The sequence below is a fragment of the Xenopus laevis genome, chromosome 8L (genome assembly GCF_017654675.1).
Source record: "Xenopus laevis strain J_2021 chromosome 8L, Xenopus_laevis_v10.1, whole genome shotgun sequence".
Lineage (NCBI taxonomy): Eukaryota > Metazoa > Chordata > Amphibia > Anura > Pipidae > Xenopus > Xenopus laevis.
In genome coordinates, this window is record NC_054385.1 from 74,028,234 (window position 1) to 74,054,258 (window position 26,025).

The 26,025-nt window shown below is 41.7% G+C and overlaps 2 protein-coding genes across 3 annotated transcripts; both read right to left on the reverse strand.

Annotated features, from left to right (window-relative positions):
• Nucleotides 1-2,070: 2,070 nt before the first annotated feature.
• Nucleotides 2,071-6,714, reverse strand: LOC108698688 (sterile alpha motif domain-containing protein 15). The gene is made up of 3 exons (XM_018230369.2): nt 6,323-6,714; nt 4,403-4,501; nt 2,071-2,991 (listed from the first exon to the last, which is right to left on the reverse strand). The coding sequence occupies exons 1-3, from the start codon at nt 6,584-6,586 to the stop codon at nt 2,800-2,802; spliced, it is 555 nt and encodes a 184-aa protein (XP_018085858.1). The 5' UTR covers nt 6,587-6,714; the 3' UTR covers nt 2,071-2,799.
• Nucleotides 6,715-12,347: 5,633 nt separating this feature from the next.
• Nucleotides 12,348-25,802, reverse strand: ism2.L (isthmin 2 L homeolog). Of its 2 annotated transcripts, none has more exons than XM_018230371.2 (6): nt 25,460-25,802; nt 18,405-18,650; nt 16,414-16,717; nt 14,854-14,991; nt 14,228-14,302; nt 12,348-13,599 (listed from the first exon to the last, which is right to left on the reverse strand). In XM_018230371.2, the coding sequence occupies exons 1-6, from the start codon at nt 25,541-25,543 to the stop codon at nt 13,079-13,081; spliced, it is 1,368 nt and encodes a 455-aa protein (XP_018085860.1). In that variant the 5' UTR covers nt 25,544-25,802; the 3' UTR covers nt 12,348-13,078. The 2 variants fall into 2 exon arrangements, with proteins under 2 accessions (XP_018085860.1, XP_018085859.1); XM_018230370.2 differs by having other exon boundaries at nt 14,228-14,305.
• Between the last annotated feature and the right edge of the window lie 223 nt (nt 25,803-26,025).

The window sequence follows — 26,025 nt, forward strand, 5'->3', positions numbered from 1 at the left end:
TTTACCGGCCAAGCTGGTAAAATACCGGACAGGTGGAAACCCTACCTGGGAGAGACACCTCCAAACTGCCACTCCTATGTTGGAGCTCAGAAATGCTCTTTTAGCTCAACCCTAACTGACTTACACTCCTAGAGTGTACTATAATAGGAGCTACACCTGCCACTATCTAATGCCTCATTCACGGGGGCCCTGCTCCCCGACTTATCTCTCTAGTGGTACGGGTCCCTCTAGGCACATGGCTTTTCTGGGCCTTGCTGTACCCAGGCTCCCCTGGGCACAGCCAGCTGAATCAGTACCCAGCAGCCAAAGAGGAAGATCCACCCCTTCCCACTATACCAGTGTGTGATAGGATGTGGTCACAGCGCCTCCTGGCCAATAGCATATCTATGGAAATTACGTCTAGCTACAGGAGCCTCCGCCCAGCAACTAGGGAGATCAGGAAGTATAGGGAATTAAAGCCACAGGAGCACATTAACCCTGTGGGTCCCTACACTCATGAAGCTGAAGCCCTGCAACAAATGCTGACCAACATATCCACCAGAGTCGCTAATCTTAATAACAATGCAGCTTTATTAAAACACCGAATATGACAACAATTTGGCAGTGGGTGTGCAAAAACGTACGTGTGCTTCTATACTAGGTACTTCCTCTATTTAGAAATGTATAAGAAATTAGCTGGTTTCATAGATGGAAATTTATTTTTTTTACAATATTGATTTCTAAATTGTGGGTCTGTTTCCTTAGGCTGGTGCCGCACATGAGCTGAAATGAGCCTACTGAAATATGCAGGCTGATTTGAGCCCCTCTATGGGCAGTAACCTCCTCTTCTTTTTGCATACAGAATCCTTTTGTCGTCTCCAGTGCAAACACACATTGATGATTTCAGCAATAAGACTTTGCATTGTTGAGCCAAAATCAGCCAAGTGTGTTGATTTCAGCCCTTGTGTGGCAATAGGACTGTACAAGATGGGGGCGGCAGACAACTGTGTGAAGGTCAATAAAATTAAGTTGGGGATGGAAGTTTATTCATCATTCAACACTGCTTTTATATGTTTGTAATCTTCTTACAAGCTAGGTGGGAGGGGAGACTAAACAAATGTTAGTCTGCAAAAGTAGCCATAAAAGAAGCCTGAATACTACTGCAACATATCTGCAATAAGGGACTGTAGCTATCACCAGTTCCAATGTATTCAAATTTTACACAAATCAGATGTTCCCAGGTACAGTCCAAATCCAGATAGCTCTGCAAAGAGATCTGTGCTTATAATACAGAGAAAAAGTCTGAACCTTTATCCAGTCCAATGCTGGAAACAATATGTGGTGGGGAAACCTCTGAAAACACTACAAGGCTCAGTGTAGTGGGACTACACTGATTCACAGGAAATGTCGGAAAAATTCTTACAAACTTCTGAATACAATTAGAAGACTAGGCTGGTAAGTTTGCAGGATGTTTTATTGTTTGTTTACAGATCAAACTATTGGCACATCAGTCCACAATCCAGGACAGCTTGCAGAGACAACAATTTGCATTCAGGAAGACATAAACAGGAGTGGAAATAATACTGCTCATGGCAGAGAATAGTGCAACAGTATTTATATAATTTAAGTAAATAATTATCACAATGAAGATCTAAATCATAACATAGGGAAAGATTTATTATTTTCATCGATCTGTGGAATCCTTGAAAGATTCCTAGTACTTTCATATCTTTGCCTTTCTGTCAGGAAAATATTGACACATTTATCAAAGTGTAATATTTATCATGTGACAGTTAATTGGAATCAGAATGTGTATTTTACTATGAGTAGCATGCATTTGCTCTGTGCTCAGCAGCAGGAACAGTAACACAAAAAAAAGTGTTTTAAAATAATGAAGTACTGTTGACCTGTACTGGTAAAATTGGTGTGTTTTCTTAAGAAAGACTATTATAGTTTATAAAAACAAGCTGCTGTGTAGCCATGGGAACAGCCATTCAAACTGAAAAAGGAGAAAAGGCCCAGGTTAATAATAAATAAACAGATAGAATCCCATTGTATTCTACAGAACTTATCTGTTATCTACTAAGTAACCTGAGGTTTTTTTCCTTTTTTCAAACTGAATGACTGCCCCAATGTTTACACAGCAGCTTGTTTATATAAACTATAGGAGTCTTTCAGCAAACACACCAATTTTAAACTGGCCATACACACAGATTTTCTTTGTCATATGATGAACATTCGAATTTCGATAAAGCGATTTAATGTCATGAGCTAAAACTAACCATTCAGATTTAAGGTGGCCATACATGCTGAGATCCGCTCATCTGGCGATCTCTTCCATATATGCCCACCTTGAGTTGGGCAATATTGGGCTAATCCGATCCTTGGGCCCTAGTGGATCACAATGATGAGAATACAGGCCTGGATCCAATGGGATTTTTAAACCTGGCCAGCTTCACCAGTGTAGCGCAACAGTACATTATATTTTTATTACTTTCAAACACTTTATTTTTGGTGTTACTGTTTCTTTAATTATTAACCCCACTGCAAATGGCAATCAGAGGTTATGGATTGTAAAATATAAAAATGTCTTTGTTAAATCTAAACTTTGCTAATATTTTATTAATGAATAAATATAAAGGCATGGTACATCTACCCCTAAGGGTACATTTCTGATATAGTTTGGCACAGTCACAATCAATAAAACGCTAAAGGATATTGATGCTTTACTGAACATTTTCTGCTTAATCCACACAATGAAGTTTGGTAAATTATATGAAGCAGCAAATTCAATTCTGCTGAACCAATCTCTGCCTCGTCTTATACTGCCCAATGATTCTGCAGTCCCTGCTGTTTGATGAACTGACTGTAAGTTAGAGAATCTGTATTCACTCCGGTCTGCGATTTCTTTTCCAGATACAGCCCCATGTTGTCTCTGTGGGGCAGGGAAACACTGTGGGTCCATAAGGGTTCGGTGATGCCAAGCAGATCTCTAATAAGCATGGACATTTCCTGTAAAGGAGGAAGAGTCAGCAAGGGGATGTTTGCCAACACACAAAGGAATCCAAAGGGAATCAATGTTTCTCTGTTACACATACAGTTATTAGGCCATGTACGCATCTGCATTTTTTTAGGTATTGGTGCTGGCCTTACCATACACTAGTGATACATCCAATAAACAAATGTGAGCCAATACTGGAATATTGTGCAGCAAATTGGGGATCCCCAGCTTTATTACAAGGTGCTCTTCACATTCATATCTGCATGTTTTGGCCATTCCTGATCTATTTCAACAGGACTGTATAGATAGTGGATAGGCATGTATATTAAGGCTAGAGGCACAAAACACAGGTTCTGAAAAGCAGCTCATTTGCTCTATGTGCTGCTTCCCTAAAAGTAGGATATATTTATTGTTTGTTGCTGATAGGACTGCTTTTGTAAGTAATTGTTGCTTGAAGTTCTTAAACCTTACCATTTTGCTGGCCTGACTGACCCTTCTCAACCTGTCAGTTTTGAATTTCTAACACTTACAGACTTCGGCAATACAAATGTGGTAGCCCCTTCTTAGAGGAACATGGGGGGGGATCAGTCAGGTAATGTAAATGAATCTGGCAAATAATACACAATTATAAAGCACATGCAAAGACAATGTAACAATTATTATCTTGTCAGTATTTAAACAACACCGACACTGAATTTTTTAACAGAAATATTGTCTCTGGTTTCATTGTTAGTTATGAGAACACAGAGCCAAAGCTGCCGTAGCATATCCCCTATTTCACTAAGCCAAAGTTTTGTAAGTACAAGTTAGCAGGGTACGGTACCCTGATATGCATCTGATATACATATATGATTCACCAGCTTGTACTATCAAAGCTTTGCAGGTCAGAGAGTGGGAAGATGCTCTGCTAACTTTCTCTTTTTCACAAGAGTGAAGATATTATGACAACTGCTATGATCAGTGCTTTAGGGCTGGGACACACTGGGCGATTTGGGGAGATTTAGTCGCCTGGCGACTAATCGCCGCGACTTTTCTCCCCGAATGCCTCCCCTCGCTCTGCGCCTGGCTAAAATGAAAAATCGCCTGCGCTAAACACACGCGGCGATTCGTTTTCCGAAGTCGCCCAAAGTTGCCTCACGAGGAAACTTCGGGCGACTTCGGAAAACGAATCGCCGCGTGTGATTAGCGCAGGCGATTTTTCATTTTAGCCAGGCGCAGAGCGAGGGGAGGCATTCGGGGAAGATTGGTCGCGGAAAGTCGCGGCGATTAGTCGCCAGGCGACTAAATCTCCCCAAATCGCCCAGTGAGTCCCAGCCCTAATGTTGGTCACAACAGGAAAAAGCTCTGACAAAGTGTTCTCACAAAGCATTGAGATTGTTACAAAGGAAACTAGTGATAAAAAGTGAATGTGTAATGAAATACCTTCATATGCTGGAAATCTGTGACTCCAATCTGAGGGAGGGTGGAGCAGTTAACATGGATAAGCTTTCTGCCACTGATATAGTTTTGGGTGAAGCAGGCCTGTAAGATAAGAACAGGAAGCATTGTGAATATGCTCAGTAGTGCACATAGACACCTGGCAGGAAGTCACTATATAAACCCAATGCAACAAAATAGGAACAGAACAATTATTTTATGGTGCTTAAAGGGGTGGTTCACCTTTGAGTTATTTTTTAGTATAATGTAGACTTGTGATATTCTGAGACAATTTGGAATTGGTTCTCATTTGTTATCATGTGTGTTTTTTTAATTTCATTTAGCTTTTTATTCAGCAGCTCTACAGTTTGCAAATTCAGCAATCTGGTTGCTAGGCTTCAAATTACCCCAGCAACCATGCACTGATTTAAATAAGAGACTGGAATATGAATAGGAGAGGACCTGAACAGAAAGATGAATAATAAAGAGTAGCAGTAACAATACATGTGTAGCTTTATAGTGCATTTGTTTTATAGATGGGTCAGTGGCTCCCATTTGAAACTGGAAAAAGCCAGAAGAAGAAGGCAAATAATTAAAAAACTATTAAAAATAAAAAATAAAGGCCAATTAAAAAGTTGCTTAGAATGAGCCATTCTATAACATACTAAAAGTTAAGCAACGACTCCCAAGAGGTTAACGACGGAATCCGAATCCTGCTGAAAAAGGCCGAATCCTGGCCAAATCCCGAACCGAATCCTGGATTCTGTGCATCCCTAGTTCCATGGAAAATATTACTTAAATATTATATTGATTTATAAGATAATTTATATTACTAACCTTAACAGAATAAATATCTGACTGAAAAGCATGAAATAGGAGGGCGATTTAGACAAGATCTACTGATCACCAACTTAAGCTGGCCATAGATGTAAAGATTTTTAAAAGATATTTTTGTTATAGTGAGACCACGATTATCTCGAAATGATCGTTTAAATGTACGATTTGTCCATCAACTAAAAAGACCATTTTAAGTGATATTGCCAGGAAAACAGAGGGTAGCTGCCTGTTTGGCTTTACAAACATAGATAGATTGCCCTGGGACAGATAATTTTTTTTTAACCTGGGCAGTCAATTTTCTGACAGATGTTGGACGAAAAATCGTAAGATGTACGATCGTTCGATCCCACTAACCGCACGATAATTTGAAGGATTGCACTGAAATCGGTCGTTCACCAACGAAAAATCTTTGCGTCTATGGGGACCTTAAAGGTCTACTGGTGTACCTTTTGGACACCCCTGATGTAAGTGATTGGAGGCAGTTCTTAGTCAGACATAGAGAAAACAGACTGCTGGGGAGGCAACAGTGTACTGATTAACAAGTAGTTTCAGTATACAGCATGTTTGTTAAAAATGTTTTATCCAAGAGGTTGTGTGCCAAAAAAATGTTTTAGCTGTGGGTCCCTGTAGCTTGTAGTTCCACCACTGCCTGATAGGGAGAACTAGGCCCTAGGTACACTGTGTTTTACAATGAGATGCTGTCAGGTAAACTATAAAAAAGAAATACAGTTTGTGAGACAAAGTGCAGCCAGTATATTGTGTCAAACGTGTGTAATAGTGGCGCCACCTGGTGGGTGTTATACTGGTCTGACTGGGGAAATGCCGTTTGTTATTAATAATAATAGGAATAAAGACTCGCAGAGAGAAATACTCGCCAGTCATGTGTCTAGTCTCTAGTGTATCAGTCATGTGTCTAGTCTCTAGTGTATCAGTCATGTGTCTAGTGTATACACGCTGCTTCGGAAAAGAACGGGGAACCGTAAGGTTTGAGGTAGTGTGTTTAACCCCCGTGAGGGCTGGCACTTTTGCACAAGAAAACTTTTGTTTTAACATTGAGTGAAGACATCGATTCCTAGTATTTATAGTCACCTCATATTGAGGGAAGCCCTTGAGCCGGATCCAGCCACCAACCTCCCGGCAGCTCCAGCGCAGACAGTCAGGACTCCGCTGTTCCATTTCCCCTCTTCCAGCCATACTGACGCCGTGCGTCTCCATGGTTACAGAGCACATCCGCCCCGGCCCGCAGTGTTTCCATTGTATTTGCGCTCTGCTTAGTAGGCCAGCGTTTCGGCGCTCGCACGAAAATAAATGCCGCGGGTTTTGAACTCCTGTCAGCAAAGTATGTAAAAACATGCAACATTGGAGGCCTGGACTGTTAAACTGTATATTCTGGCGACAGTAATCATAGGGCCGGCTCCCACTACTGAGCTATCAAGGTCCGCTCCCTCAAGGGGGCGCAGTTATTAGTCCACTGATCACCAATGCCTCCTTGCTGGTAGTAGTCCCCTTCAAACATGTAAAATGGTGCCTCAGCTTCACTCACAATAAAAGGAACCCACTTGATGTCAGCCCTGACTCGCAGGTTTTACTTGATTTGCCAGTCAGTCTCTATTTCCATTTTTAGCCAAGTTTAAGTTTAAGCTTTAAAGCTGGAGTACAAACAATAAACCCGGGAAAAAGCACTGACATTTTAAACAGATTATTTAAAGTTTTATTTTTATTCCAAGTGTACTAAATAAGTTATTTGACTAGGAGGGTTCAATACCCCTGGGTACAAGACTGCAAAACACATTCCATGTGTCCAGTTCCAGTTTCAGCCCCACTTGCGGTCCAGCTTTTGACCCAGGTTACTATTAACTTCAACTCATGACATGGGGACAAATATAGAAAAATAGTATATATGTAATTCATCCATAGTGTTAAGAATATTTTGTACAAGAACACAATCACACCAAATATGACCCTAACTGACCCTCAAGCTGGGCTTTCAGGGGTATCTAAGAAAGCAAATGGGGATTCTTTACAATTCTCACCTTAACTGGACTGAAGCCTGAGTCACCCCTACAACTGTCTCAAGCCCCTGCTTCACAGCACTGCCCCAAGCAATACTTGGTCCAGCTTACTGTCCCCAGGCCAATTTTGTTTTGTTTCACAAGTTGCTCAGTTATGCACTGTTTAACCAAATGAACTATACTCTCTTTAACCAAAATAATTAAAATGTACATCTGAATATCTCTGTTTGTCCCACAGGCTGATGGTTATTTGATATAACACGTGACCCATGTATGGCTGCATTTATATTTCAAACATGTATTAAAAGTTATTAAAAAGTCTCAAAAATGAAAGGTGGCTAAGCTAAACATAAGCAAATCTGAAACAAATGAACATGCTTTTATTTCAATTGAAATAAAATAGTTGATTTTTTTGGTATTAATCGTGTTTTGAGGTATGCATTCCTGTAACATAACTGGAAACAGTAAATTACACGTAGGGGCAGATTTATCAAGGGTCGAAGTGAATAATTTTTTGGATAATTCGACCATCGAATAAGATACTACGACTTCGACTTGAAGTAAAATCCGTTCGAATATTCGACCATTCGATAATCGAAGTACTGTCTCTTTAAAAAAACTTTGACTTCAATACTTCACCAACTAAAGGTGGCCATACACGGGCCGATAAAAGCTGCCGACAGACTGTGTCGGCAGCTTATTGGCCCGTGTATGGGGGCCCCCGACGGGCTTCCCCGATCGAGATCTGGCCGAAAGTCAAAGTAAAATCGTTCGATCGATCACTGAAATCCTTCGAATCGTTCGATTCGAAGGATTTAATAGTTCGATTGAACGATTTTACTTCGACCGCAGGATACCCAAATTCGATGAAAAAAACTTTGACTTCGATATTCACAGTATTTCAATTTGATGGTCGAATTTCGAAGTATTTTTAACTTCGAAATTCAACCCTTGATAAATCTGCCCCGAGGTGTTAGGCATGTTCAGCCTCAGAGTTGTCAGAACATGAGAGACACTCACAATGTGTGTATTCAGCATCAGCACTAAAGAAAAGAATATGTGGCACTGCCAGTCAGCTATGCTGCCAACCCCAATGACAGACAATGCCCTGGACTACCCAACAAAAGTTATATTGTCTATAAAATGTTACAAAAGTTCCTAATATTCTTTCAAGCATGGGTGATCCTAAAGCATGTTCAATTTAAAAGACCAAAATACCTTTCCTAACCCACTCCTTTCCATATAATTAACATACCCCTGTAGCTTCAACAAATGGTGCTGTGTGGTGATTTCCATCAGTGGGGGGTGTTAACAGACTTTTCATAGGGCATCTCCACCATAGTTACGTGCCATAGATCCTCAGATTCAGTAGTGTGCTGTTGCAGGTTTTTGAGCTATACTAGTCAGGAATCTCTATAAAACTATACATTTTTGGTATTTGCCTCTCACGGAATATATGACCTTTCTATCTATCACTTCAACTTTTGGTTTTTTTTTGTTATTAAGTGTAATGATGCACAGAATCCATAATGTTTTTGATTCAGTTAAATACTGAATCCTATGCAAAGACTTGGCTGAATACCCAACACAAATTTTCATGAATTTTGAGAAAATTCAAACTTCATCAGTTGTGGACACAAATTCAGTTTTACAAAGATTCAGTTTGGCCATACATGCTCCCTTCCTTGTTTTTCAGGCCTTTATGCTAAGGGATAACAATGTATGTTGCCTAATAACCCAGCTTGCTGCTCACTCACTTTATCAGCAGTTTTTGAAGAGGATAATATTTTGAGATTTTTCAGCATACAGTGAATTATTTTTGGATCACATTTGAAATAGCAATGAGCCATATTTCTGGCTACTTCTGAAAGTGATATCTTGCAATACTTAGTAACTTCCAGTGTTTCCCAGAAGAGAAACTGTACAGCTGAGGTTCTGCCTGTCTGCTCCTGGATTTCATGTCATTCATTACTGGTGCACACAACCACTTAGTACACTTATGTACAATGAGTTTTCAAGGACAATAATCTGTAGACCTACACTGTTGATAAAGTAATCCTTTTCAAACGTCTCACGTAACATTACCAATTTGATTGGGAAGCAGCCATGATTTTGACCTCATCATTTTGAACATTTAATCTCTAGGAACAAACCTGTCATCTGCTCCAAGGTTTTTAACCATTGATATGTAATAATGGGCCAGATTCAATTCAGTGAGAAAAAGGTTTATCAAGTGAAAAGTCATTGACGAGGGGGGGGGGGGAGAGTAAGGATATAGCAACCACCTCAAGTGTCATTCTCATATGGAGGCTTTATTTATTTACAGTATGCCATGATTCTGTCATGATTTTTATGGTGTACTTTTTATTCCTAAATAACATTACAAATAATTCACTCTACCATTTCAAAATGTTATTCCTTAAACAAGTATTTTTTTAGTTGTAATATTTGTGTGTAGGTAGTTGAAGTGTTAACTATTCATTTGCATGGAAAGTGATAGGCTGGGCATTTGGACTGTCACTTTTTTTTACCTGACCTGAGGTTTATCTGAAATTATTGCAAAATAACATAATTCAACATTGCTGTCATATATCAGTAACCTTGTTATTAGTTATAGTATTTTAGGTAAGAAAACAAGACATTGTGCTATTATCTTTTTGACGGAAGGGGGTAGACTTCACATTCTTGGAAAACTGGTGTAGGGAATAGGCAAGGATGAAAATCATCTTTATTTACTTGTAGTTATGGGAAAAATATTGAAATAATCATTAGCATGCAATAAAAGAACAGTTCAGTCTTGCTTTATCCATGTATTCAACAAAGGGGGGGGGGGGTAATAGGCGCTGTAGCCTCCTGTCAGGATTTGCAAATCTCCCCCAATAAATTATTTCCTTGTTTGCAATAGACATTGTAATAGTAACTAATAATGATAAGCAATTTTTCAAAAGGCCTTCATTTTTCCCCCCTCATCTTTTTGTTCATGCCCTCTCCTATTGATATTTCAGTCTTTCAAATCAGTGCATGTTTGCTAGGGTAATTTGGACCCTACAAATCATATGAAATCTGGTTTACTGCAAACTGCATAAATAGGTAAATAACTCAAACACCACAGGTATGGGATGTCTTATCTGGAAACCTGATTTCCAGAAAGCCTAATAGTTTTCTACCAGTCCTGCCTTCTACATATTCTGTTTGCAACTCCATTTTAAGCTCATTGCTGCCTCTAGCCATACCACCAACTTAATTTAATCTTAGCAGCTTTAATTTACAGATTGCACAAAGTAGATAAGCAGCTTTATCCTCTAGCCTACAACAGATGCAGTGGCAGATTTCCCAATATTTAGGCCATTAGTAGAGATTCTGTTCTTCATTCATCCTGCTTTTATGCACTTGTAATCTATTCCATCCAGAGTCCAGCAGATACAATTGAACTAATTATTTATAACATAATGAAAGGCTTGGCACTGGCAGGCTATTTTTGGCTCTTCCACTTTGTAACAAAAGTGTCAATAATGTCAATCAAGGCACACAGCCTCACTGCCACTTTTTTTGTACTGGGCTGAGAGCCTATTTGAATTTGAGAATATGAAGATCTTGCTATTTGGGTGCTATAAAATAAGCTTCTGTGATTTCCACTCTCCTTTGTTGGACAACCTATGCATTAAACCAGGTATTACTTTTCTAAGCTAAGTGTAGCAAAATCAGTGGACTCTCCATTATAATTTCTGTTACTATTTCCACGTACAGAAATTGCGCACCGCATGAGTAGCAGCTGTCTAAAATGTAGAATCATGAACAAGCTACATGTTCCACCAGAGCATCCTTCCACGATAAGCCTTTCCAATGGACTGCCTGTCTGTAGTGATAATGTAGAACCCATGTTTATCTGAGCTGATTCCACCATGCTCTGACAATCCATAGGCTGCACTATAAACAAATGATCTTATCTTTCATCCAATTTCACAGGAAAGGACTTGAAACTGCTCCCTCACTATACACAAAGCAAAAATAGCAAAATACTTGAGTACAATACTAGGAGTATCTCAATTAAAGAAGGCTGCCTCATGCTATAGATTAGCAAAGCATTACCCAAAGTTATCTGGGAATTATGAATAAAGCATAATACATCAGCATAGCATACTGAAGTAGTATAGTGTTGTCCTCATTTTCCACAACACTATATCAATGAACACACTAACAGAGTTAAAATGAAATTACGGATGTGGTTAATACCTCAACTGTCTTGACCAATGAGTGTAGTAAGATATAAAAGCATAGTGGTGGAAATGGTATGGTTTTGGGTGGCTTTGCTACATTAGGGCTTGGGCAGCTCACTAACATAGAAGCCACAATGAATTCTGTATTGTACCAAAGGGTGCTTGAGGATAATGTGAGACCATTTGAAGCTCAAGTACAACTGGACCTTGCAACATGACAAGAATTATAGTAAATCCACCATGGAACAGCTGAAAACATTGTTCTGGCCATGTCAAAGCTGTGCATATAGGAAACCGCCGACAAATATCACATAGCTGAAAACTCTACCAACAAAAGTTAAAAATAAATTTGCCAGTCAATAACAGAACTGGTAAACTGCAATAATGTAGTTGTTGTAGCCGATCTGGACAGGATAGAATGATTTAAAGGAGAAGGAAAGCTACAGAACAGAAGCAGTTATTACCAATAGGTAAGCCACAATAGTGCAAGCTATAACACTTTATTTATTCTGCAGAATGCTTTACCATACCTGAGTAAACAGCTCTAGAAGCTCTCTCTGTATTAAGGATAGCAGCTGCCATATTAACTTGGTGTGACATCACTTCCTGCCTCTCATAGATCTCTACCTGCTCACTCATAGATCTGAGCTCAGATTACAGCAGGAGAGGAAGAGGGATGGGGGGAAAGGGAGCAAACTGAGCATGCTCAAGCCCTAGCCCTTGAGGTTTATGCTGAAACAGGAAGTCTGATTGAGAAGCCCATGTGTACACAATAGAAGGAAAGAAATGTGGTGTTTCATTTGACACAGAGCAGCATTACTTTGAGGGTTTACTGGTGTATTTATATAGACCTTTCTGTAAAACTTACTTAATTTTAGCCTTTCCTTCTTTAAACAAACTTTTATTTAAGTTGTAGAAGTCATTTGCAGAATCCACCAATAACCAGTTACTCATATCATTGTAAATTGTGGAATGTTAAAAACGACAGCAACTTTAGCAGCAGTGTGAACACAAACACACAGAAATCAGTCTCACTTTCCACTCTTATTGTATCTTTGACATATCAAAATGCCATATTTTATATGTATGTAGATATTTATAAACACATTCTGCACATCAAGAATTGACACATATATACAAACTATTAGGTACATAAACAACATTTGAAAAGGCTGTATATATAAGTAGCAAAGACTTCTGCACTTAAAGTGGAGCAACATGGTGGTTTAGCAGCTAGCACTGCTGCACAGCAGCACTAGGGTATTGAGTTGAACTACTACCAGGGACCTAACAGCAAGAAGCTTATATGTTTTCGGTGTGTTTGCACTGGGTTTTCCCAACCACACTCCAAAAAGCCAAATTAATTGACTTATGATAAAATAGACCCCTGTGTGTGAACCTATGTTGTAAACTCCACTAGGATGTGATTGATGAATAATCTCTCCAAAGCTCTGCATAACATAACGGCTCTCTATAAATAAAAGATAATAATTACAGTACTAAACTAGATGATCTGCTGGCAAACAAAAATAGCTTTCCAATATATTACAACTCTTTGGCAGAAATAGAGCAACTGAGAAGGGAAGGGTAAAAGAACAGAAATTACAACATTATTGCTAATATTCACGGGCCTCCTGCAGCTGCAATAGATATTCCTCCTCAGAGGGATTCTCTAGACACCCTCGCCCATTATTTGGAGGTCGGATGGCATGTATTCGGCTCCAGTCACCTTTGCATAAGATCCATGGCAGTACATCAGCCTTGTAGTGCAGCTCAGGTGAAAAGTCTGCACTAATAAGATTGGGAATCCCTGCTGCTCGGCCACGTGTCATAAGTTTCAGTGACTGGTCATAGCAGCAGTGCTGAGCTCCTAAGCTACTGCTTTCCCGAGACAGCAGGGATCGCAGGCAAAATCGTGCCCCAGGGGTGTAAATATCTAGTCTCTCCCGTCCTCCACTTGCATCCCTCCACCTGAAGCTACGTGCCAAAGTCTCATCTCGAAGAGTTAAAGAGCTGTAAACAGCTTCAGTTGGGTATGTACAGGGGCAGCTAGGCAACTCTGTGAGGACTCTGTGCAAATAGCTGCTCAGGAATTCACTTTTGCAACTCAGCCACCGATCACAGCTGTCTATTTGTCCTGTGGAAATAAAGAAGGCAGTGAACAAGGGAAAGAGGAGACCAATTTGAGGGAGATGCTTAAGAAAAGGCATAAGAACTATTTAGAGAGATTAGCTTATATACACTACTTTCATTTAGCTGGAGTACATGGTTGTACTATTCAGTCTATCCTACCTAACAACCATGTAACCATTAATATTAAAGCTGTATTTCAGCACTGTGCCAATTATCTGACAGTGTTCTCAAATGTTTGCGCAAATGAAATCTCAAACATTTTGTGTTCCAAGTGACATAGTAGGGGTTGCCCAAATATAGTATTAGGAAACACATCTAGACAAAGGAAAAGGCACTACCGATGAAAGCATTGGGTGCAGAGTCTCTGTATACACAATACATGAAAATGCATACTGGTGGAAGTGAATTCCTTTGGAATCTGCACAACTCTGAATTGTATATTTCTGGAATTTGCATTGTTCACTTTATGTTTATAATGCTTTTAAAAAGGGAAAGTGGGTTATTAGGAATGTATGGTTTATATATTTATCATTACATATATGGTTGGAGCCCATTAATGATGAGTACATTTCCTGGCACCATTTGCTCAACATTTATACAGGTGTATTATCCCTCAGCTCATTCATTCTTACCTGATTCGGGCACAGGGGTCCCACTTTCTGTAGGAGTTACCCAGCCTTTAGTGGTATTCTCTGGAATGTGCTCATCTACTTTAAAAAAAAAAAAAAAAAAAAAAATTATTTAACCATCTCATTTATGGTAATATAGTGGGCAGTAAATCTCTCAGTGTACTGGATGTTGAGCATGGTTTTATAGCTGAATCATTACATTATGCAAAGCCTCCTTTTATAAATATGTAACTCAAACAATCCTTTAGACAAGGTCCTCTATAAGGCCACTGACATACAAGGAGATTAGTCACCCTGCTCCTCTAGCGCAATGCTTTCCCACCAACAATAATGTAAATTGCTGGTGCTTCAACTTTCTGAACTTGCTCAAAAATGAGTGAGGCAGTGTCAGAAAGTCGAAGCAACTCATGTTTTCCCACCTGCGATTTACACTATTGTTGGCGGGCAAGCATTTGGAGGAGATTAGTTGCCTACACTAGCAGTAATTAATTGTGGGGTGACAAATCCTTGTGTGGCAGGGCCCTAAGATTGATGACTGAATGACAGCATCCTTTGCTCAAAATCCTTCCTTTCAGGTAAACAGAAACAAGGTTCTTCTTGTTTTTAGTTATGATAGACTTGGTTCTCACCTGTACAAGGGGTGTGTTCACAGATTCTGGACTCAGTGGCAGAGCAAGAATAGCCACAGGAACGTGTCCGTTTCTGATGGGCAGTGCCACAGGTAGCACTGCAGGGAGTCCAGGTGCTCCATTCATCTTCCTCATAATCTAAGATGCAAATAATTTAGTATAGGAACAGCAAAGATACAACTTACCCATAATGAAAATGTGTGCATCAGCATTTGCATGGTGGAAAAAAAATATATATATTTTTTTTGATTGGGCAAAATGCTTGTAAGGGGGCTGTAAAACCTATGGTTTCGGTTCTATGTATTGCTAAAAACAGCAAACCGCATATAGTAACAAACCCAATAATTCTTAAGCACTCATTTACTAATGTATGCATTCTCCAAAATGAGTTGAGTTACAGAACTTGAGCATAAGTGCACCTACAAATCACAAAGTTTTGCAGGTAGATGTATATGGAATTCTCAACCACACTCCCTGGATGTCTTGGCTGGACAGCACTATGTAGCATTTATAAAGTAGAAACAGGAACTGCATTCACATATAACATTCCAGCAGTAAATTCAACATTTTGGGGGAATAAATTGTACATTCAAACTAATGGAAATTTAAAAGCACAAACCTCACCCTTTCTCAGAGTCCCTTCATCATGTCCAAGTGTAACCTAATCATTTGTTAATCAATCTGTGCAATTCTAGTTTTCAAAATTCCACATCTCTTTGGTATATTCAATTTCTGACCAGTCTTAGTGAAACATACTTTTTGTACAAAGTCAATATATCCCAGTGAATACTAATTTAAATAAAAATGTAATAAGATTTGAACTTTATTTCCCATAATCCCCTTCAAAGGCAAAGTGGTTAAACCGACTTCCCAACACACAGCGCAAACAGCATGTTGAAGGACTAGCAGTTTCAAAATATGCTTATTAAATTGTCTAGAATGCCAGGAAGTATGTTGCCCAATGTGTGGTTTTTAATGAATGGCATGCGTAGATAAGGGGATGACTAAAGTTCTTTGAAGCTGAATAACAGCATACCTTCTTTGTTTTAACCTACATTTGGAATGCTCCCAAAAGCATCTAGAGCAGAGATCCCCCACCAGTAGCTTGTGAGCAACATGTTGCTCTCCAACCCCTTGGATATTGCTCCCAGTGGCCTCAAAGCAGTTCATTTTTGAATTTGAGTCAAGTTTTGGGTGTATAAAAACCAGGTGCACTGCCAAACAGAGACTCAATGTAGGTTGAAAATCCACATAGGGGCTACCAAATGGCTAATAACAGCACTTATTTGGCACCCCAAGAACATTTTTCATGCTAGTGTTGCTCCCCAACTCCTTTTACTTCTGATTGTTCATCACGGGTTCAAAAGGTTGGGGATCCCTGATCTAGAGATTAAATGCTATAGTTTCTTATTGCAGAGGTACCATTTATAATGACTTATTCATCCACTGTGTCATTTTGCTGTTGAATAGAGAAACATAACTGGCTGCTTTCTGTATCTGTTTTATACTAAAAGTGTCACAATACATTAATAGTAATTGAGAAATCACTGTAATCCATACCATATTGATATTTCTCTTCAGAAACCCAGGTTTTGTCAGTTTGATGAAGGGATTTACGGTCTCCTTCTCCTCCACTCAGGACATTGTCCTCCCAGTCATACTGTGACGAGTAATCTTCTATCTCGGGTGCCGGTGTACCAGTTGTCAAGCCCTCCTCCTGCGAGAGATCACTGTACTCCCAGAACAGAGGCCAAAAAAGCTGTTCGTGTTGAGATACCCAGTCTGAATCAGACCAATCTGTGCGGGAATCTGATAGATCCAGCTCAAATTCTGTTTGGGAGTCTGGATCCACTTCAATTGTGACCTAAAAGCATGGAACAGAGGTGTAAGATAAGGATCACAGAAAAAAAGGCAGACTGGAACAGCGTTATCTCATAATATATTGACAAATAGCATATAAAGAGAGGACAAAGACAAATGAAAACACAAAACAAGGAACTAGGAACCAATACAGATGTGAGATCTGCTATCCGGAATCCCACTATATAGAAGGCTCCGAAGTATGTAACGGCCATCTGCCATAAACTCCATTTTTATTCAAATAATCCAAATTTTAAAAAGTTATTTCCTCTTTCTCAGTAGTAATAAAACTGTGCTTGTACTTGATCCCAACAAACATATAATGAATCCTTATTGGCTTTATTTAGGGAGTTATTTATCAAAGGTCAATTTTGTGAGATTTGTGAGGTTTTTCTACATCAAATAAACCCGCAAATGGAATGTTTCCTTATTTATGAAAAAATCAGAATGTAAAATCTGGGGGAAAACTCGAGTACCTTGAAAATATTGAGTTATAGGCTAAAAAAAAAAACCTTGAATACCTTGAATTTAGCGAGTTTTCGAGTGCAAACCACCTTGAAAAAAACAAAAATCAGAAAGGCAAAAAGCATCTTCAAATGGTTCATGGTACCTCTGCCATTGACTTCTACTTGATTTCGGCAAGTTTTAATTGGAGTATTTTCAGATTTGAGTTTTTAGCAGATTTGGGCTTTTAGCAGCTTCTGGCACAATAAATCTCGAAAAATTCAAGTTTCTTTTTACCCCGAAAAATTGGAGTTTTTTAGTAAAACTACCCTCGAAAAAACTGAATTTTCCAGGAAAATTACTTGGCCTTTAATAAATAACCTCCTTAATGTTTACGTGATTTTCTAGTACACTTAAAGGAGAAGGAAACCCCCAGGGCGCTAAACCCCTCCCCCCTCCCCTGTGCTGCCCCCCTCCCTCCTCCCCCCTGGCCTACCTGTCCCCCTGGGCAAATGCCCCTAACTTTTTACTCACCCCTCTGCGCAGGTCCTGTCCACGGAGTTCGCAGTCGCCATCTTCTCCCACGCGCGTCTTCTTCCTGCTCTGACTGGCGTCTTCTGGCGCATGCGCAGTAGGAACAGGTACCGGTACGGCTCTACTGCGCATGCGCCGAATGTCACGAAGTTTTCCGATTTCACTTCGTGACATTCGGCGCATGCGCAGTAGAGCCGTACCGGTACCTGTTCCTACTGCGCATGCGCCAGAAGACGCCGACGTGGGAGAAGATGGCGACTGCGAACTCCGTGGACAGGACCTGCGCAGAGGGGTGAGTAAAAAGTTAGGGGCATTTGCCCAGGGGGACAGGTAGGCCAGGGGGGAGGAGGGAGGGGGGGCAGCACAGGGGAGGGGGGGAGGGGTTTAGCGCCCTGGGGGTTTCCTTCTCCTTTAAGGAATGATCCAGATTACAAAAAGAACCCTTATCCAGAAAACCCCTGGTCCCGAGCATTCTGGATAACAGGTCCTTTTATGGTTGATTGAAGTATTTATCCTAAAGATGATGAGCAGTAACCCATAGCAACCAATAAGATGTTTGCTTCTGAACAGGTGACCAGTAAAAGCTACCTGCTGATTGGTTGCTATGGGTAACTATTCCTGGACAAACTTAGTGCCTTTTATTACATAACCCCCTTTACTTTTTAGGTGTTACTGTTCCTTTAATGGTAAAAAGAAATTTGAGAAATTATAACCTGAATATTTGGGTTTTCCAAGCTCAGGTTGGCTTCTGCTAAGCCATGCAAGTCCATAATTAGTGAGGATGCCTCTCTTGTAGGGAAACTGCTCTGGAAAGGGAAGGATTCGCCTTTGACTCCTAATGTGGACCTCTTATATTTGGAAGACTGACTTGGGGCAAGGTTCTCCCAATGATTTGTCACTTGCGGGGAAGCTGAAGTGTCCTCCCTTAAATAAGTAAGCTGATCAGTCTCCACATTCACCTAAAAATCAAAAAGAAATTTGAGAAAAATACAAATCAGTAAAAACTGAAAATTTTAAAGCAGCAATGACAAAAATCTAGGTATAGTGGCCATTGTAGGCAATGAGGATCACCCAAGTATAGTACAACTGTACAATTCTTTTCAGTATGGCTGCAAAGAAAACCTCAAATGGAAAAACAAAAGAAAAACAACCATTATAGAGTAGGAATGTGCAGAACCTGGCAGGAAATTGTGAGTAAGACAGGTTAAAGAGAAAAATATGGGTATTTTTTTATTAATAAAAAATAATTAATAGCACTCCCACAGCAGAAGCCTGCATTAAATTCAGTTTTTCAAAAGAGCAAACACATTTTTTATGCCCTCAGCCATATGACTTGTGAAAAAATTCAGTAGTCACTCTTTACTGCTGCACTGCAAAGTTGTGGGGGATATCAGCCCCCCCCAGCATCTTATATACAGAGCAATACGAAGGTAACCAAATAACAGCTCCCTGGTACATATGAGAAACAACAGCTTATCTGAAAGCAGTTCAATTGTGAAGTGCTGGCTCTTTCTGGAAGCACATGATCAGACAAAATGACCCGAGCCTCAAATGTGCAGAGATAGCCGGACCTAAGCCGTTTTACACTAGTTGATGATGGCTGACACAATGCCCCCATGTGCCATTATGATAACGGCTCATACAGATGGGCATTTCTCTGCGGTGGATACACAGAACCTGCTGCAGGGATACACAGAACCAAATGCAACCTGTTCTTTCTTATAGTGCCATACTGACATGGGAGCATCGAAGTGACAAGCGCATCATGTTGCGTTCCGCCTGCGTTTGCCGCTTGGATGTGCATGTTTCAGTATGGCATTACAACAAAGAAAACTGACCGCCCATCCGTATGGGCCCTAAAAGATATGTAAAAAATACCTTAAAGAATGTTAAAAGAAAAAAATTTAAACAAAATAAAAACAGCCTTTCCATTTTCACTAGATTATTAACTGTACTTATGTAGTGTAGAATTCTGCAATGTCAGAATTACATAATCTCTCAAAAATGCTTTATTTGCATTTTTGAGTGATTATGCGATTTGAGTGTTTTAGCAGAGAGAATTCTCAGTATTGTCTATGGCAGGTTCTGGTGTCTTGTAGCTGCAACAAGTCACGGGCGACAAGAAGCACCCCGTGTCATTGCCCTAAGAATGAAAAATGTATACTTTAGAAGAGCTAGGACAGTGGCATGTAGGGCAGTTTCCAGCATTTCTCTGGTGATCAACAGCTGGGCAGCTGTGCTTGAGTAAAGGAGAATTGGGCACAAAAGACCTGCATTATCATCCACTAAGGGCAATGGCACTCAAGGAGATTAGTAAATGCAATAAACTGGTACTTTTTCCTCTGTGGTTTAATTCTGGTATCGCAACATCTTGCTTCCATCCAAAGCCATCAATAGTGATTCCAAAATATAGGTGTCGATACAAAACAGTGCAGAGGTTCTGCTGCAAAAGTGTCTTTATTTACAAACACAATGTAAATAAAGTGTTTGTAAATAAAGGCACTTTTGCAGCAGAACCTCTGCGCTGTTTTGTATCGACACCTATATATTGGAATCACTCAAGGAGATTAGTCGCCTGTGATAAATCTCCTCCAGCAATACTTAAATCACTGGTGATAAAATAAATATGCAGCACTTTGTTATTCTGAAGTCGCCTGACGTTTTCTAGGCAACTTTGGTGAAGTGAAGAGCCACATATGTTTCACCACAGTAATTTACATTATCACCAGTAAGAAAGCATTTGGAGCAGATTAGTCGCCCACAGAAGAGGAGATTTATTGTGGATAACTAATCTCCACATGTGCCATTGCCCTTATACACAGGTGCATGCCTCTGGGAAATAATCACTCATACAGGCTAAGTCACAGCACTTCACACTGATGTCATTAGGAAGCAAGCATGGTTAGTAGCACGCATGTGAGCTTTTCAGCCTCTACTTGCAATCTTACTACTGGCATGGGATCTGCTATCCAGAATGCTTTGGACCTGGGTTTTTCTTTTTTTTATTGTAAATGAAATCACAATACCTTTGGTCTATTAAAAAACATTGAAAGGGTGCCTGTCAGGTGCAGGAGGCATAGTGCTCACAGGGGAGCAATTTAAAAAAAAAAAAAAAAAAAAAAAGATGGTTTCCCCCAAAAGGAGTGCAGGTTTTTTTGGGTGACAGGTGCCCTTTAAACATAATAAAAAAAAATACGGATTTTATTTCAGAGCAAAGGGAAATCATTTAAACAATAAGACTTGTTTGCAATTTGTATTCATTGGAAATTGTATTTATTTATGTCATATCTTTCTGGATAAAGGATTTTCAGATCATAGATTCCATACTTTTACTGTATAAGAAAAAGCTAAGAGGTGCGCTAACAGTGTTCATCTGAATTCATTCCAAATACATACAGATTAAAGTCAAGCGTCTTTTATATCTTTTTGTACTGAACACAAACACTATAGACTTAAGGTGGCCATAGATGCAAAGATCCGCTCGTTTGGTCACATCGCCAAACGAGCGGATCTTTCCCCGATATGCCATTAACAAGCATGGCTATATCAGGGGTAATCCGATTGTTCGGCCGTATGGCCGAACGATCCGATTACGATGTGCCGTGGGCTCCGGCGGGATCGGTCGGGTCAAAATCAAACCTGACCAATCGACCAAATGACCGATCTCCGTCTGACGAAAGATGTCGGCACACGCCACACACGATCCAAAAATCATACGAATCCTCGATTCGTACGATAGGATCCGTGTGTCTATGGCCACCTTAAGGATATATGATACTGTGAAGGTAAAGTATGTATATACTCAAGAAGCTCTAGGTTACAAGGCTCTAATATAGATGTTTATGTAGAGTAAATGTATGCGGCCTGGAACCCCGGAGATCTTTGTAATCCCCATGTATAATTCAGTGAAATTTACAATGTCATAAATGTATATCATAGTCCGATCACTCCTGGGTCAATCTGATAACCTCTCTGTGGCGTAAAATACAGACTCCAGTAAATTAAGAGAGATACAAAATAAGCCAGCAATGAGTGCAGTAGTATAAGGCTCTATACTGCAGAGTGTTGCTAGATGGCATTCAGCAACAGTAGGGAGGCTACAGGCAGGCACCTACAATTTGCAGACTTACAATTTATAGTAGAGGAATATGTTATGCCATGTGATACAAGTGATGTTGCAACTGAAGGTGTGAATAGCACTTTCTTGAGGACTACACATGTCCATTTAAATGAACACAATTAATCCTAAAGGCTATGAAACAGCAGACTCTTACTAATTGGATGCTCAGTGTGTGTAGCCCTACACTCCTTACTTCAACCATGCTTCACACAGGCGTCACTGACCCACTCCAACTTGATTGTAGCTGATAGAAATGGCAAAACAATTTCCCTGCTGTGCCATAGCATTAATACAAGGGAAATTACATTTTCTTCAGTATGTCACTATTTCTATAACTATGTGATGGCTGGAGATATCATTAAAATATATTATTAAAATGTTGTTGTTGCAGCTGTAAGAATAGTATTGTTATGTATGAATGGAATATTACATAGCTATATCTATGATGGTTTTTCTGTTGCAGGAGGCAGAGTGCAATTCAGAGGAATGTAGTAGTAATAAGGCAATGGAAACTCCTGGGAGTAGAGCTCCAGCACAGGCAGCAGTCCTGCCTCATCTATGCCATAAGGTTATAAATAACAGAGAGTTGCTTGAATAAACTACCAATAGAAATGGTCATCTTTTTCTTGGATTTGCCATTAACACACAGCCCCAGTGTTGTAATGAAAGGCTTGCAGTAAGTATCAGCATCACTCTCGTACAGACCCAGTGTAGTGCTTAGGGCAGAGGCAGTGTAGTGCTTAGGGCAGAGGCAGTGTAGTGCTTAGGGCAGAGGCAGTGTAGTGCTTAGGGCAGAGGCAGTGTAGTGCTTAGGGCAGAGGCAGTGTAGTGCTTAGGGCAGAGGCAGTGTAGTGCTTAGGGCAGAGGCAGTGTAGTGCTTAGGGCAGAGGCAGTGTAGTGCTTAGGGCAGAGGCAGTGTAGTGCTTAGGGCAGAGGCAGTGTAGTGCTTAGGGCAGAGGCAGTGTAGTGCTTAGGGCAGAGGCAGTGCAGTGCTTAGGGCAAAGGCAGTGCTTAGGGCAGAGGCAGTGCAGTACTTAGCGCAGAGGCAGTGCAGTGGTTAGCGCAGAGGCAGTGCAATGGTTAGCGCAGAGGCAGTGTAGTAGTTAGCGCAGAGGCAGTGTAGTGGTTAGCGCAGAGGCAGTGTAGTGGTTAGCGCAGAGGCAGTGTAGTGGTTAGCGCAGAGGCAGTGTAGTGGTTAGCGCAGAGGCAGTGTAGTGGTTAGCGCAGAGACAGTGTAGTACTTACAGCAGAGGCAGTGTAGTACTTACAGCAGAGGCAGTGTAGTACTTACAGCAGAGGCAGTGTAGTGCTTAGCGCAGAGGCAGTGTAGTGCTTAGCGCAGAGGCAGTGTAGTGCTTAGGGCAGAGGCAGTGTAGTGCTTAGGGCAGAGGCAGTGTAGTGCTTAGGGCAGAGGCAGTGCAGTGCTTAGGGCAGAGGCAGTGCAGTGCTTAGGGCAGAGGCAGTGCAGTGCTTAGGGCAGAGGCAGTGCAGTGCTTAGGGCAGAGGCAGTGCAGTGCTTAGGGCAGAGGCAGTGCAGTGCTTAGGGCAGAGGCAGTGCTTACGGCAGAGGCAGTGCAGTGCTTAGGGCAGAGGCAGTGCAGTGCTTAGGGCAGAGGCAGTGCAGTGCTTAGCGCAGAGGCAGTGCAGTGCTTAGCGCAGAGGCAGTGCAGTGCTTAGCGCAGAGGCAGTGCAGTGCTTAGCGCAGAGGCAGTGCAGTGGTTAGCGCAGAGGCAGTGCAGTGGTTAGCGCAGAGGCAGTGCAGTGGTTAGCGCAGAGGCAGTGCAGTGGTTAGCGCAGAGGCAGTGCAGTGGTTAGCGCAGAGGCAGTGTAGTGGTTAGCGCAGAGGCAGTGTAGTGGTTAGCGCAGAGGCAGTGTAGTGGTTAGCGCAGAGGCAGTGTAGTGGTTAGCGCAGAGGCAGTGTAGTGGTTAGCGCAGAGGCAGTGTAGTGGTTAGCGCAGAGGCAGTGTAGTGGTTAGCGCAGAGGCAGTGTAGTACTTACAGCAGGGCCAGTGTAGTACTTACAGCAGAGGCAGTGTAGTACTTACAGCAGTGGCAGTGTAGTACTTAGCGCAGAGGCAGTGTAGTACTTAGCGCAGAGGCAGTGTAGTACTTAGCGCAGAGGCAGTGTAGTACTTACAGCAGGGGCAGTGTAGTACTTACAGCAGAGGCAGTGTAGTACTTACAGCAGAGGCAGTGTAGTACTTACAGCAGAGGCAGTGTAGTACTTACAGCAGAGGCAGTGTAGTACTTACAGCAGAGGCAGTGTAGTACTTAGCGCAGAGGCAGTGTAGTACTTAGCGCAGAGGCAGTGTAGTACTTACAGCAGAGGCAATGTAGTACTTAGCGCAGAGGCAGTGTAATACAGCAGGGGCAGTGTAGTACTTAAAGCAGGGGCAGTGTAGTACTTAAAGCAGGGGCAGTGTAGTACTTAAAGCAGGGGCAGTGTAGTACTTAAAGCAGGGGCAGTGTAGTACTTAAAGCAGGGGCAGTGTAGTACTTAAAGCAGGGGCAGTGTAGTACTTAAAGCAGGGGCAGTGTAGTACTTAAAGCAGGGGCAGTGTAGTACTTAAAGCAGGGGCAGTGTAGTACTTAAAGCAGAGGCAGTGTAGTACTTAATGCAGAGGCAGTGTAGTAGTTAGCGCAGAGGCAGTGTAGTACTTACAGCAGGGGCAGTGTAGTACTTAACGCAGAGGCAGTGTAGTAGTTAGCGCAGAGGCAGTGTAGTACTTAAAGCAGGGGCAGTGTAGTACTTACGGCAGAGGCAGTGTAGTACTTAGCGCAGAGGCAGTGTAGTACTTAGCGCAGAGGCAGTGTAGTACTTACAGCAGGGCCAGTGTAGTACTTACAGCAGGGGCAGTGTAGTACTTACAGCAGGGGCAGTGTAGTACTAAAAGCAGGGGCAGTGTAGTACTAAAAGCAGGGGCAGTGTAGTACTTACAGCAGGGGCAGTGTAGTACTTACAGCAGGGGCAGTGTAGTACTTACAGCAGGGGCAGTGTAGTACTTACAGCAGGGGCAGTGTAGTACTTACAGCAGGGGCAGTGTAGTACTTACAGCAGGGGCAGTGTAGTACTTACAGCAGGGGCAGTGTAGTACTTACAGCAGGGGCAGTGTAGTACTTACAGCAGGGGCAGTGTAGTACTTACAGCAGGGGCAGTGTAGTACTTACAGCAGGGGCAGTGTAGTACTTACAGCAGGGGCAGTGTAGTACTTACAGCAGAGGCAGTGTAGTACTTACAGCAGGGGCAGTGTAGTACTTACAGCAGGGGCAGTGTAGTACTTACAGCAGGGGCAGTGTAGTACTTACAGGCAGGGGCAGTGTAGTACTTACAGCAGGGGCAGTGTAGTACTTACAGCAGGGGCAGTGTAGTACTTACAGCAGGGGCAGTGTAGTACTTACAGCAGGGGCAGTGTAGTACTTACAGCAGGGGCAGTGTAGTACTTAGTGCAGAGGCAGTGTAGTACTTACAGCAGGGGCAGTGTAGTACTTACAGCAGGGGCAGTGTAGTACTTACAGCAGGGGCAGTGTAGTACTTACAGCAGGGGCAGTGTAGTACTTAGTGCAGAGGTAGTGTAGTACTTACAGCACAGGCAGTGTAGTAGCGCAGAGGCAGTGTAGTAGTTAGGGCAGAGGCAGTGTAGTACTTACCGCAGCGGGTCTGGAGTTCAGAGCAGGGGCTGTCCCCACAAGTTCCAGGGAGCAGAAGAGCAAGAGCGCTGGGAGTCCCGGCATGGCTGAGCCCAACACACCGTCCGTTTCACTGACACCTCATGTGTTTCCCCTGAGCTCAGGCTGTGTCTTTGGCGTGTAGCAGCCCATGTCTCCAGAGTCCACTGACTAGCGCATCCCGGGCCCCCTGCCTCCCACACCCCGGCTGCTCGCCCCTCAGCTTTCCGTCTGTCCGTCTTTCCTCTGTGTCTCCGCCTGCCCTTGCCTCCCGTATGACTCTCCCTCCGCCGCGCCACTCTCCCCTCTCTCCATCCAAACTTTCTGAAAGGGGCGGAGCATGTGACGTAAACGGGGCGGGGCCAGGTAGATAAGATGAATGAAAGGGAGGTAAGTGCAGGTTGTAGTGTTTGCTACGTGCCGGTTGGTGTAACATTTCTCATATAATCATTACCTACCAACACATCTGACAATAGTCTGGAGAGAGAATTTTAGGGAATGTTGACATAGTTTATAGGCTCATCCCATGTTGGACAATGCTCGGTGTA